Source organism: Labrus bergylta, chromosome 8 (assembly GCF_963930695.1).
Source record: "Labrus bergylta chromosome 8, fLabBer1.1, whole genome shotgun sequence".
In the NCBI taxonomy this organism is placed as follows: domain Eukaryota; kingdom Metazoa; phylum Chordata; class Actinopteri; order Labriformes; family Labridae; genus Labrus; species Labrus bergylta.
In genome coordinates this window covers 9,950,142-9,964,235 of record NC_089202.1, presented here as the reverse complement: position 1 = coordinate 9,964,235, position 14,094 = coordinate 9,950,142, and the positions used below count along the sequence as shown (strand labels likewise).

The 14,094-nt window shown below is 38.1% G+C and overlaps 1 protein-coding gene across 1 annotated transcript; it reads left to right on the top strand.

Moving 5' to 3' along the window:
- The first annotated feature begins 131 nt into the window (after positions 1-131).
- macc1 (MET transcriptional regulator MACC1) lies at positions 132-7,899 on the top strand. The gene is made up of 5 exons (XM_020637336.3): positions 132-269; positions 2,378-2,499; positions 2,600-4,647; positions 5,857-6,045; positions 6,177-7,899. The coding sequence occupies exons 2-5, from the start codon at positions 2,385-2,387 to the stop codon at positions 6,378-6,380; spliced, it is 2,556 nt and encodes an 851-aa protein (XP_020492992.2). The 5' UTR covers positions 132-269; positions 2,378-2,384; the 3' UTR covers positions 6,381-7,899.
- The last annotated feature ends 6,195 nt before the right edge of the window (positions 7,900-14,094 follow it).

The window sequence follows — 14,094 nt, the reverse complement described above, 5'->3', positions numbered from 1 at the left end:
AGTCTCGTGCCTAAATAAAGCGGTGCTTTGTGGGTATTGTAGTTTCTAAACACGATAGGCCACTCCTCCGCTGGGCTCCCTGTCTCCTTTTAAACTCCCATTCCCAAAATGCTCCATGCTCCGAGCTCGAGCGCACACAGACGAGTGAAGAGCGCAGGTAAAGAGTTGTAACATGAGGAGCAGGTACGCCCTAGAGAATAAGAGTAAGTGATAGTGGACTCTTCCTGCCAACGCGCTCAAGTAAAACTACAAACAATCTCGTGCCGACGGTGAGATAAAACTTGGATTTCTTATCTCGGACTTCATAGGTTTGCTTTTCATATTTTCATGATAGGAAATGGCCTGCATGTGATCTACTGTATTAATGTGTAGGCTACTGAGAAAGCTACACCTGTTTGCTGACATTGTTGAAGTTTTAGTTACAGGAGTTGTGTCAGAATCTTTTCTGCTGCTGAGGGTTTTATCCTCTTTGAATTATTCATAAACATTATATTTTTCTGAGGAGAGTTTAATCTGATTGAATCTATAAGTAGTCTTAAAGAGAAACACGGAAGAGGTAATAATTTGAATTGATTTATACTGAGAAAGGGATATTGTTGTACAGGACTCATAGTGCAGTCAGTGTATACTTAGTGCGCCTGTTATGCAAATATTAATGAGCATAGAGGTTTTTAATGTCTGTATTACAGTGTTACTGCACTTGGATCATAGCAAGAAGCACTGAGAGAAGCGACTGCTGTGTCATAGACTAGACAAGACCAACCTGTTTTTGTGCAGTGGTGTAAGAAACCAGATTATTAATGACTGACTCACTGTGACAAGTCATGAATGGGTAGTGTCCTTTTACGCAAACAAGTGACAGGCTGAAGAGTTCAGGCTTTATTCTGTGTTTGGGACAGTTTTCTGTAACAGGCAGAACGCCTGAGGCTCACTGAGCTGAAGGAAAACAGTAGAAACAGAACACTTCCTTTACTCATATGTCTTTTATAGTCTAGGTATTGATTGTGGTCATGTGACAAAGCTTTACAAAATCTGTCATATGCTTTGTATAGGCCTAGTCTCTTTTTCATTTTCTTGTGTAGTATACAATGATACAAAATTCCCTTTAGAATCTATGATGACCCAAAACACGAGAAACCGTTTGATACATTTTCAGTGTGCTATCAATGATGTAAGCAAATTGTAAATTAACTTACAATTCACAAAATAACAAATGGAATTGTAGTATCATAAGATCTTATATTGCTAGATTATTGCCCACATAAAGCCTAATTAAGTATGACAAGGGGAAGAAGAAAACTATTTAATATTGACAGTTGTGAAGTTCGACATCTTTATTTAAAGATGACAAACATCAATATGTATACAGTGTAGCATATGTTTTAATCAGCTGTTTGCATGATTGACCATGGTGTCAAGCTCTCTAGAAAACTTATAAGGACGATTAATGTATAAAAGTATAGGGTATGAAATAGGGTACAATGTCAAGCAATTCCAGTTCCAGTGTCTTGATTTGGGAATAAAATAAATGCAAAATAGGGTACTTTATGATCTTGACTTGAAGATGTATTTGGCGGTAGGAGACAGCTTCAAAGTGCTGTTAAAGTTTGGTTGATTTCTGTTTCATACAGCATGTTTATGCACGAAACTACTGTTCCCCACGATGGTAAAGCAAATACTTGGTCACAACATGCCTACCAGAGGACGTCCCTTAAACCAGAGTCGTCCACAATCTTGACTGGACTGCAGTCAGTTGCTGCCAATTTAACAAGCTCTGTAGTTAACTTCTTCAGTTTAGTTTCATCCACAGGTCTGTGGCTATTCACACACTCTGAAATAGTGCTGCAGTTGCCTGCTGACATCATTTGGATTAGCTGCACCTGTATGTTTAGCTCATGGGTGGTAGCTCAAACTACAATTATCTTGGTGATATTTTAATTCTAGCCCTGTATAGCCCGCCTCTCGCCCAATTACAGCTCGGATGATTCCATTATTTCGCATTTAAAAAAAAAATATATATATATATATATTTATAAACTTTTGTATACCTTTCGGTAGATCGAAAGTTAAGACATTAACTTAACCAAGGAAGAAGAAATTAGTTACTGATCAAAAACTAAATGAAAACAGCTAAAATGAGCAGTAAAAAAGTGAACTGCTAAATGGAATAAGGGTGATATTACTTATAACTTAAAAACTGAGCTCTCTAAGAGTTTTGTTAATTTCAATGAGCCATTTAAAGATTCAGCAGTGTGTTTTTTCCACAAGTGTTACTACACAGGGAGAAACAGGCTTATCGACAATGAGCCCAAAATATGATGCGATTAATTGCAATAAAACTACTTAATGCTGACAGCCCTCATTTCTTTGTTTACAGATGTAATATGGCAGCTGGAAGAGCAACATCCTTCCAACGTGTTGGGAGTCTAATGCGAAGTAAATCTGAAGGGACACTGATCGATCTGAATGACAGTACATCAGCCACTAACATCCTGAAGGGTAAAACTTTACTGTTAGCATAATCAGCCTGCTTTTTGATTCTAAAAAAATGGTTAAAAATATTCACAGTCATCCTGAACAAATTCTTATATTTTCACAGGTGGGTATGTAAAACCAGTAACACAGAAGCTCGAGTGGCCACTTATACAGCCAGAAGTTGCACTTTCATCACAGTCAAACAATCCTTTTTGGAACAAACTGTCCAGTTCAAATCCATTCTTGGATGAAATTGTACACAACAGTACTGAAAAACACATTTCCAACACATCAAATGGGAAACAAGACATAGGAAAACATGTGGACCCAAATACCGATGATGCCATCAGCACATCTTCAGATGAAGGCAATGTAGGAAACTTTCTGCAGAACAAACACAAAGTGAGCAACAGATCTGGGAGATGGAGAAGTGCTTCAGACATTTTGGACGATCTGGAGAGAAAAGTGCCAAAACAGGAGAACAGCTTCACACCACCTGGGACGGTGCTGAATCCAGATTTTGAGTGGCTAAAGAATGACAGAGAGGCTTATAAAATGGCCTGGCTAAGCCACAGGCAACTCACACGCTCATGTTTGGACTTAAATCTGATGAGCCAGAGCCCAGGGTGGGCTCAGACCCAGGCCTCCAACTTTCAGGTCATCTCCAAGATCGGCCATACTGGAGGTATAGTACAGTTACCAGACTCAGAAATCAGGATCCATATTCCAGAGGGCAACGTTCCTTCTGGAGAAGTCCAGGAAGTTACACTCAAAGCAATGCTAGACCCTCCCCCTGGACTCAATAACAACTACGTGACTACCATGAGTCCACTTCTAGAGGTGGTCCTTAGCAAAATCAACACAAAGGAGTGTATCTCTCTGGATATTAAACTGTCTGGAGAGGTCAAGAATGATCCACTTAGTCAGATGATGACTACTGTGGTTGGACTGGTGTCTAATAAAAGAGAAGGACCTTATGGTATAGTAAACAACTGTTACATTCACAAAAACAAGATGCAGATGAAGCTGCAGGACTTGAAGACACATTTTTATGTGATCGCAGTTGCACAGGCCTCTGCAATCCAAGCCCCTGCAACATCAATTTGGGATTACCTTGAACGCCAAATCACAATAGCAGTTTATGGTCCCAGATTCATCCATCCTTCATTCAAGGTTGTCATAGTAGTTTGCTGTCATGAGGATGTTCCACCCAAGCTTCCATTTTCAGCAATCTGCAAAGGGAACAAAAACCTGCCTCCACTAGTTCTTCAGCTTTGGGGAAAACATGGTTTTAAACCAGACAAACTGAACAACCTGCATGTCGGAGTAAGCCTCACGGAATCTGAGTTTAAAATACAACCTGAGGACAACCTGAAAGAAGTTAGACAAAGTCAGCTCAAAATAGGCACAGTTCTGCATCTGCCAGTAGCAATATCCTGTGCAAACAATACAGAAATGACTCCCTTCAAACTAGATCTAGAGGTTAAGGAGTCCAACACGACCACTGTTGCAAATTTCCAGGTGTCTTCCCCTCCCGCAGCACCCATCAGATCAGAAAAGCGAGTTCAAAAACAGTCAGACAAGCGGATTGAATTGGCAAAGACAGCACCTATTCCTGAGGAATATGTTCAAGATTTCCCCAAATTTACAGACAGACCTGTGAAACTACAGTGGTACGGTGTAGCCCTTAAGTCAGTTCTCCGTCAACCACGTGTAGATTATCTTCTAGAGTACTTCAAGGGGGACACAGTGGCTCTCCTATCCAGAGAGACTGTAAAGTCAGTGGGTAACTCTAAGGTCAAGGAGTGGTACATCGGATTCCTCCGAGGCAGGACTGGTTTGGTGCATTGCAAAAATGTCAAGCTCATTACCAGAGACCAAGTGATCGACTTCACTGGAATTCAAATTACTACTGAGGTCCTCTTGGACAACATGATGCTGCCCTTCAAGAAGCTTACCTACATGTACTCTGCTATCCAGACATTGGTCACTGAACACATCACCACCTGGAGAGGATTTGCTAATGTTTTGGGGTATAGAAACCTGTCTTTGGACACCATCACACGGAGCTACACTGAGACAGAGGCAGAGAAAGTGGCCAGTGTATTGGAAAAGTTGAAGGAAGACTGCCATGCTGAGAGGATAAGGAAGTTTCTGCATGAGCTCATGGTGGTAAGTTAAGGAAACAGTATTTCTATAAACTGTTGATATCACATTGTTAATGAGTATATTTTTATCAATTCCACAAAAATAATGGAGATGTATGCACATACCACTCATGTTATAGTTAAGTCACAGCCTGTATGACTATAAGCTGAAAATTGTGGTTGTCCAATGCAGTGGTTTCCATTTGTAGTCTAAGTAGTATTGCCTTCAGGCACTGGTTTTATGCAGGAAAACAGTTTCAGGTAAATGCATGTGCAGTAATGTAATTCAAGCACCTATTGGTGGAAATCTCAGGTTACTCAAGTATTAGATTAATCTTTATTAACAGGTATCTGCAAACAATTTAGGCTAAAGCTCCAGTAGTAAACGTCATCTCTCACGTACAACTCAGTTGTCATATCTCAAGTTGCCAATCAAACTTTTAACAATAACAAGTACATGAAAAAGTCCTGACCTGGAAATCCTTCATCCCTTACGGCAGGACATGCACTGTGCCAATTGAGGACGTTTCTGACAAAAAAAATTGAACCACACTGATTATGAAGTCAGGCCAAATTTCAGCTCCATTAGTTGGGTATGAAGGGTATTCACGGCTGGATCAGATGCTCTCTAAGGATCAGTTGAATTTCTGGTCCATCGACACTCTTACACAGTTAAAGCAGAGCCAGAGGCGGATTCCCCAACTTCAGTGTTTTTTGTGCAAAATGACAGACAGCCTCTGAAAGCACCATAGCAGAATGCAGTGAAATGTGGACAGAAAATTAGGAAGCCAGGTTGGTCGAGCTGTGGCAACAGCAGGCATGCCTGTCATGACATATATAAACAAGAAAAATGTGGCTAGTTAGCAGTGGACCACCAGCTGCCAGGTATCATTATATGATTTAGCTTGAGAGTTTTCACAGGAAACTTTATTATCAGTTGTCAATGCTGCGTTAGGATTTAACACATAAAACATTATATCACAATGACATAATGATCACTTAAGTCATGCTCGACAATGGAACCGTGCAGTGTTTACACATTATTTTGTGTGTATTGTAAACTTTTCACTCATACAGTGTGAGTTGAGAGTCCATCATGACATAGAAAAGTGCTGGCTACACCACAGCCCTTATGACGATGATAGTCGATGGGTTCAAAGAATGCAGCATTTGACTCATGGCCAGTACATTTCAATGTTTTTGTTACTGTTCCTCTTTGTGTTCATCATTGTAGGGTCTCCTGAAGATGGATTCTGTGAATCTTGCAGCAGGGGTTATCCAGAACACGGTCATTCTGTCCACTGCTGTGGAGCTAGGAATTCGATGGCGGGAGCTTGCTGAGAAGATGGGAAAACTCTCCAGTTCTCAGATAGCCGCCTATGAAGCACCCCATTTAGGGAAGAGTGGAGACGTTGGTTCCCAGGTCAGTTCAATGGCAAACATTAACACAGCCAGTTATGGGGTTTAAAAGACTATTCTGATGGGAATTCTGTTTTGCTTTTGACATGAAGTGCAGCTTATTATACCTATTCTTTATTTCCTTTTCCGTTTCAGTCAATGTGGAAGCCAGCGTATGACTTCCTGTACTCCTGGAGTCAGCGCTATGGAGACAGCTACAAGGACATGATCCAGGATCTACACCTGGTCCTGGACAAAATGAAAAACCCTGTAACGAGACAGTGGAGGCAGCTGACAGGTGCCCTCATCACAGTGAACTGTCTCGATATCTTCAGAACCTCTGCATACCCAAATTCCTAAATCGCGATGCAAAATGCCCTCTAGTGATGACACCAACATCCACGCACTTGAGAAAAACAAATACAACAACATTTTTTTCTCTCCTGATACTGCTTTTAAGAAGTAGTGGTAGGTTGGTTTCAAAAGAAAGAAAGAATGTAGCTTTAAGGCACATTCACGTTGTTTTCCAGAATGGAAAGGAAGCACATATTTCTGAAAGAACCCTTATTGTGTGAAACCATTTAAGAAAATAACCATTTTTTTCAGATGATGTATTCTCACTGTAAACATTTACCTATCCTGGTTCCTTTTTGTAGTCAGAGTGGTATTCACCACTAGAAGTAGCAATGTGTATACACCCTGGCATTCAAATACTCGTAGTTCCAAAAAAAAAAAAAGGTTAGTGACCTTGAGGCCTCATGATGGGATGTTAAGAACCAATCAGTGAAGTAGAGGTGGCTACAGCTACTTTTTAATACTGTCTAAGCATTTGTTACACTAAAATTATTTTTGTTACTTTTGATGTTACTTGGCTCTTTTCGACATCTTTTTTTTTATTTTTATTGATTTATACTTATTTGTACATATAAGCATGAGAAGAAATGTTTGAAATTCACCAGCTACTTGCACTATATTTTGAAACCTCACTTGAGTGTAAAATATGTTGTCACAATTTTTGAACTGTGAAGGAACGTCACTTCATCTTTGGAACAGAAGAAACTGAAGTGCTGTCACTCACTTTTTACTATATGTCTGAGCAAATGTGATGAAGTCGTATAATAAGATGTCATTTCAGTGTTTCATTTACGGTTACATTTTTAAAGGTCAGCCATCCTGGATATCAATAATGTTATCTGTTAGATAGATTTTTCTATTCTTCATGTGCACAAAACATTTACTTTTTGAGACTCGGCATTAACTCAAGAGCAGGTTTTAAAACGATCTATCGTAATAGATTTCACCAGTACGATTTTAATGAAGATCTACATAATGTGTATGAATCCTGTAAAAGTTTATACCAGTGGGACTTTTAGGTTATAATTGTTTGACGCTAAACAGACAAGGGACAGCAAACTGATCAATGTGAACTTTTGTTAACCGGGCCTGCAGGTTGGTGCAGTGGTTAACGCTGATTCCTCACAGCAACAGCATTCCTGGTTTGAATCCCCGTCAGACAGGTGTGGTGTTTGCATATTCTCCCTGTGCATGTGTGGGTTCTCCTACAGGTACTCTGGCTCTTTCCCACTGTCCAAAGACATGACCTTCAGGTTCATCAGAGATTCTAAAATGTCTCGTAGGTGTGCATGTGCATGAACATGTGAGTGTTTGTCTCTGTAGGTCAGACTTGTGACATACTTTTCTACTGAAAGAAAACATTCCTGATGCCTATAAACAAACTTTTTAGATTCTTGTATAAATGTATCATACTGTACATCATTGATGTATTAATGTATGTATTTGCTATTTTTATACTGTGATGTAATGTTCTAGATGTGTAAAAAGCATATAATTTCATAAAGTATTCAATGGGACACTTGAATTATTACTTTGCTTGTTGATTTATTGCCAAATAGAAACCTCATTGTTTAGAGGGGAGCTATATACATTGTGAAGTGCCTTTAGTCACTGAAACAATGCAAAGTGAAATAGACAAGAAGTGTTGCATGAGATTTGAAAAAATATCAAGAGCAGGAATAAGGAGAGAGATTAAATAACTGATGTGAAGTAGTCAGGGGTTAAATTCTATTTATTTATTTGAATTATAATTTAAAACTTTAGAAATGTGACAGTTGTAATCTTTCCAGTTGAGTAGCAAAGAAAAAAAAACCTTTTCCTTGAATGTTTTCCACTGATTTCTTCTGTTTGCTCTTTCAGACACTGTTTGTTTAAGCTAGTTTCAGCTGAGAGCAGTGTTTGCTGCTTCTCTTTCAAACAGAGGCTAGAGAATGTCAAACTGACTGTTGCACATTGAAGGCCCTGGGGAAAACAAAACACTTAATGTAGATGGTATCATGGAACAACGCTGCAACGTTAAGTGATTTAATCTCACAGCTGAGATTGAACAAAGTCTGTCTTGTGCTAGTTTTAAAGATTTGTCAGAGCTGATCACAGACAGTGTGTGTTAATTTGGCATGAAGACAGAATTTATTGGGAAAAATCTGTTCTATGAACATATATTGGACATAAAGTCAGAGGTGAGACACTAACAAGAACTTATTTATATGTAAAGAGTTTTTCACATAAAATAACACATTTTCTATAAATGTCCTCTGGGGTTTGTATTCATATCCTTCTTCCTTTTATGTATCTTTAATACATCATTTACCTCCTGGTTAGCCAAAATAAAGGCAATAAGACTAAAGTTAAGATTATTTCGTATTTCTCCTAAAACATTCAGGAGTTCGGCAGCAGTTGTTGCAGAGAGGAACTGTTCCAAAACTTTACAAGGTGTTAAGAACATTCAAACATACAACAAAGAAAAAAATAAAATGTCATGTGTCCAGACTAGAACTGTCTTGAGAACAAAGTAACCAAGTGTCAAGCGTTGAATTGTATTAAATAACTTCCTTCTGAGAGACACACAAAGCGGTCTGTGATTTCTCTCACTGCATCATTTACTCGAGAGGACAAAGGTTCACTGTTGTAGAGAGAGTTGACCTTGAGTGAGGGTCAGTCCAAAGAAAAGATTCTCTATTAGTTTATCTACCTGAAGCTCAAACATATGACTCAATGACAAACAATGAGCGAGAGAACCAAAGTTTACTGTGACAGCATTTGGAGCCCATTTGTACTGTAAAGTATCAAAACTAACTCAAATATCATATAGCAATGTTCATTATACAATTATATTGTTCAATTAACTAATATACATGTATGTGCTAGAAGCAAATACAGATTATGTATACAGAAGTAATTGAAACGTAAAAAAAAGAGCTTGAGAATTCATCTATATTTCAACTAATATCCTATATTTAGAGAGAGCATAGATTTAGTAAAGTGTAAAAAAGTGTTCATGTTCTTATATTGTGATGGATGTAGCTTTCTCCTACAAAACAAGATACAGTGTGAAGCCCTGATTCTGTTCTGGTGATATGAGTAAAAACAAATGCTAAATATCAGGACCCTCACATTTTGAAATGGACAATGCCTTTTTAGGCCCCTGTTTTTCAGATGCAGTGAGGCGCTCAATTTTGTGACTAATGAAATGTGACTACTTTTGTTTTGGGAGCCTTTTATAGCTGCAGTCTGACAGTGCAGACAACAGTTTATTAGGGTGAATGTTGCTGCCTGAGTGCCTGTTTGAGATTTTACAATTTGTGCAAGACATTCAAAATTTCACAGCGTCAATTTGTCACCAGACATTGCTACTGTAGCAGAGTCATTAAAGAAAAAGATCACATTCATATACTGTTAAAGCAGCTTATATAACACTGTTCTATACTTATTTCACCTTTTATGAAGTCAAAGTAAACAGTAACAGGATTACATTATCCAAGTGTCTGCTTCAAGCACTGCTGTGTTCCAGTATTCATTTTGGCCAAAGGGAATCAATGGCAGCCTCACTGGTCATGAAATAAAAATAGCCGAATATTCAGGTCCAGCCCTAGTGTTTATGAATTACACAACCACCAACTTTACTTTGTTTAATGCTTCAATAAGCCTTTAAAAAAGAGGACGACAAGCAGACGCTCTTTTTAAAAAGACAACGAATACTAAGCTGGATGAAACATCAATGATTACGCTCTATAAGTTATGAATCTGCCACCAAATCAACAGAGTAAAACATCACTAAGGCAGAAACACTGAGCTATAATAAACACTCCACAGCATCTACCACCCAAGTCCCAGATGTCATAAAACAAGATAGACAGTAACCCATAGCATTCAAAATAGTCTCATAAACAATACATTTAGGAGCTGTTTACAGGAGCTGACTGTTATCTATCAGGTCATCTTATGGATAAGCATGACAAGACCTCTGGATTCTGACAGTTTGATGAGATAATAAATAAAAATGACGGCACTTAGATCTGAACCAATATGTACAGTCTATGATCTGAACATAACCTGGTACCGACTAGGTCGAATGTTAATGTATTGTGGTGATTTTTTATTTTTTATTTCATGAACTGTAGTTACTCGTTTACGCCACCAGAGGGAGTATCCTATGAAGTTGTGGTGAGGCTGCACTAGACTGTAAATATGCACTAGGCTTCCTCTCCTTATACAGACCATCACCTGAACAACTAATGCCTCCTCTCTTTGTTTTTGCTGTCATTTAACATGACCCAAGTTTTTTTTTTTTAACCACAGTATCATTATGTGAGGCCCATAGACTATAAATATCAAGGTGCGACCTGTAACAATAACATGGTACTGTCTAAAAGGAAGAGAAGGGAACCAATCAGAATGAAAGGGCACTGAAGGCCCACCCCCATTGAACGAAACATTGAGGGGTTATATTTTCACGTTAAGAAAGGAAAACAAACATTCAAATTGAAATTGCGACTTTTCTCCCAAAGAACATAAACAAGCATAATTTTGTTTAGTTTTTTCATAAATTGAAAACAAAAAAACGACCTGTTTCTGGTTTCTGTCTGTGTCAATTACTGACAAACAACCTGTTAAAAAAGTATCTTGGTCAGTACTCACCTGTCTTAAGAGTCTGTAGTCCAATTTGTTGAGCCACTCAGCCACTGTCACTCCTTAAAAAATGTCAAACATTTTGAGCATTGACACGCTCTAAATGTACAACTTTTACGTGTGTTAAATATTACAATGTGTAAAATCGTCTCGCATGATGCACCTGTTCATGATGCTGGTCATGTTTGATTTGGTCACTTGGCCTGCTCGCCGGGTGGTGCAGTAAATGATTTACCTCCTCAATTGACGTGATTTCTAATTGTATAGCATTGTTTTAAAAAAAAGTAGGCTATATTCAGCTAGCCTAATGCAACCATAGACTGTAAACAACATATCATAAGGAAAAATAATCAAAACAGTATTTTGTCACCTTATGACACGAAGCTTTTCGTATCGCTGCCCTCTTGTGGCCACATTATGCCACAGCAGCTTTGTGTCTGCAGCAGCGGCTGATTTCAGGCTGCCTGCTTTTCTGACTCTTGTATAACTGTAAGTTTCTTGTAAAGTTAAAGGAAATGTCACTAGTCCTTTTTCATTGTTATGGGCATTGTAATTCTGAGTGAGTCATTTCCCATCAAATGATTTTTGCTTCTTTGAGTTTTCTGGATTTTACATAGACAGTCAAGGGAAATTAACTCTGCCACAAACAACAGAGAGACCACACTGACTCATCCTCTCTTTTTGAGTAGGTTGCAGTTTTGACTCTTATTTTTTGTTTAGGCTACTTCTTAGACCACACACTTTATTATTATTGCTGCATTCCCCCAATCCCCCCTCAAAAAAAAACCTATATATATATATATAGTTCTCTATAATCCAAGAACGCATTTAGCATTACTCACCACAGAAAGTGTTTGTGTCCACAGCTTCTCTGCTGTTATGTTTTTGTCAGAGCTGCGTGCCAACAAGAGCCACTGCTGTTCCTCATCACACATCAACACATTAACACATTAACACGTTCATATCACTGTCACTCCTCCTGCCTTAAAGCATGAATATTTAACTGTATGAAGGAAAATACATGTTGATATATCCACTTTCTCCCCTGAATTATTTGCAGAATAAAATGTGACACTCTTGAATATATATTCAGTATGCAATCCTGGATGTTGACAGCAGATTTAAAATTCCAGTTATGCAATGAAGTATATAGGCACACTTCCAAGATGCTAAGGTTCATTCTGCTATGCACTTTATGTTTTTTCAGGAAACATCATGTAAACTTTAAGGTTTCTTGGTCACTCAGGGCAAATACTCATGACAGGTAATATTTCAAGATGTTAATATTCATCCAGACAATGGACAAAGCCCATCCCAGCCGCTGGATCAGCTCTGGTGATCCAGGAGGGATTAGATGGACGGGAGGAAAAAATGCTGACATTGCTGTCAACTGGCTTTCATCCCAGCTCACTAACATCCAAGAAATTCTTCAGTGCTTCTTAGAATGATTAGGTGATGTACTAACTGAGAGCATGTTGACAGCTTTTCATTTTATGGTGATACTAACTGTGGTTTAGTTCTCCCTACTTCACTATCAGATTTTTTTCCAGTAAAATAAAAGAGATCCTGGCAATGAGCATAACATTAATATGTCTTTAAGTTGTATTATACATATACATGTATTTTCTGATTAATGAACCGATTTGTGTTGAATATTCAAAATCATTTTTACTAAACGCTACATAATATATTAAAACTATACAAACAATACTTTTTGTTGGATTCTAAAACCTTGAGGAATGGAAGAACCCGTCTCAATCCAGTGGGTGGCTCAAAATAAAAAAAACACCTTCACACATCCATTTCAAAAGACAGCTGCAGGAGAGCAACGTGTCCATCAAAAACTTTAAGGTAAACTCCGACACACTGTCTAACTTGCAAACAAACATCTATTGGCGACTTCAGCTCTGAATCAACAAATTAACAAACAACTAAATATCAGCCTCATCATTTTAAATTTTGGGAATACAAAAGGTCCCAAAATATAAATAACAGTCCAAACAGAAAATCAGAAACATTGCAGTGAATCAGAAGTTCAAAATAGTGAACTAATAATATCATATATATATATAAGAATCAATATTCTTAGTCCAGAGAAGTACGCACAAACCATATAAGCCTACATAAATCCACTGGGTGGCGCCATTGTATTGATGTTGTGTGTTCAGTTTCTTGGCTTGGCACAGATGCCCATTTGAGTTAAATCTCATGTGCTTTTGTTAACCAACACTTGTTTAATTATATTACACTGCTGTCTCATTTTAATAAGATGAAGGTATCATCATGTGTTTGAACAGATAAGGAATCATTTCATTTCATTTTTAAACACAAAAAAACAACAGTACATTCCCTGAACTTCTCAGCAGTATGTCACACAAAAATAATTCATTATATGAGATACTCGTTTAATTATACTTAGGAAAAATAATACTGTAAATAAAACAATAAGAAACTGCAAATGTAGAGAATTTAGTAGATATCTGTAGTATCACTTTGAAAAAGATTAAATAGAAAGATGTTGGAATTAGGGGTCTTTTACTATTTTTTATATACTGATATAGGTCTCGTATAAACAGCTCTTTCTAGCATGGTCTGAGTCCAAACTGTTAAATTGTGATTCTGCAGCCAGCAGCCAGGGGAGCCATCCACAAATCACTGTTATGAACAGAAGCATTCCTCTGTCCTCTCGGGTATATAAAGCTTCATTTGGTTTGCGTCCATGATATATGTTGAGGGCAAGAAGTCATTTAGCTTTCAATTTATTAGCCTGGTGATTTATGTGTGCTGCAAAGGTGCTACCGCTGTCTCCTACACCCCACCAATCCACCCTCCCTCCCTCCCTACACCCCTTTTCTCATTGCACCTTAATAACGTGGTAATAAATGATGTGAAAGCTGAGAGAGTTCAGCAATTAGAGAAGTAAGGAAAGTTAGGGTTTACAGTTTTTAGAGCTGCACATCATTTATCAGTAGTGTTTTAGTAACTCACAACAATAATTCAGTTGCCTTTCACCAAAGGGTTAGCTTTTAAAAAAAAATAGGAGGTAAAACGATATCTTTTGAAAATATGAATGGCTAATCTTCCTGAAGAG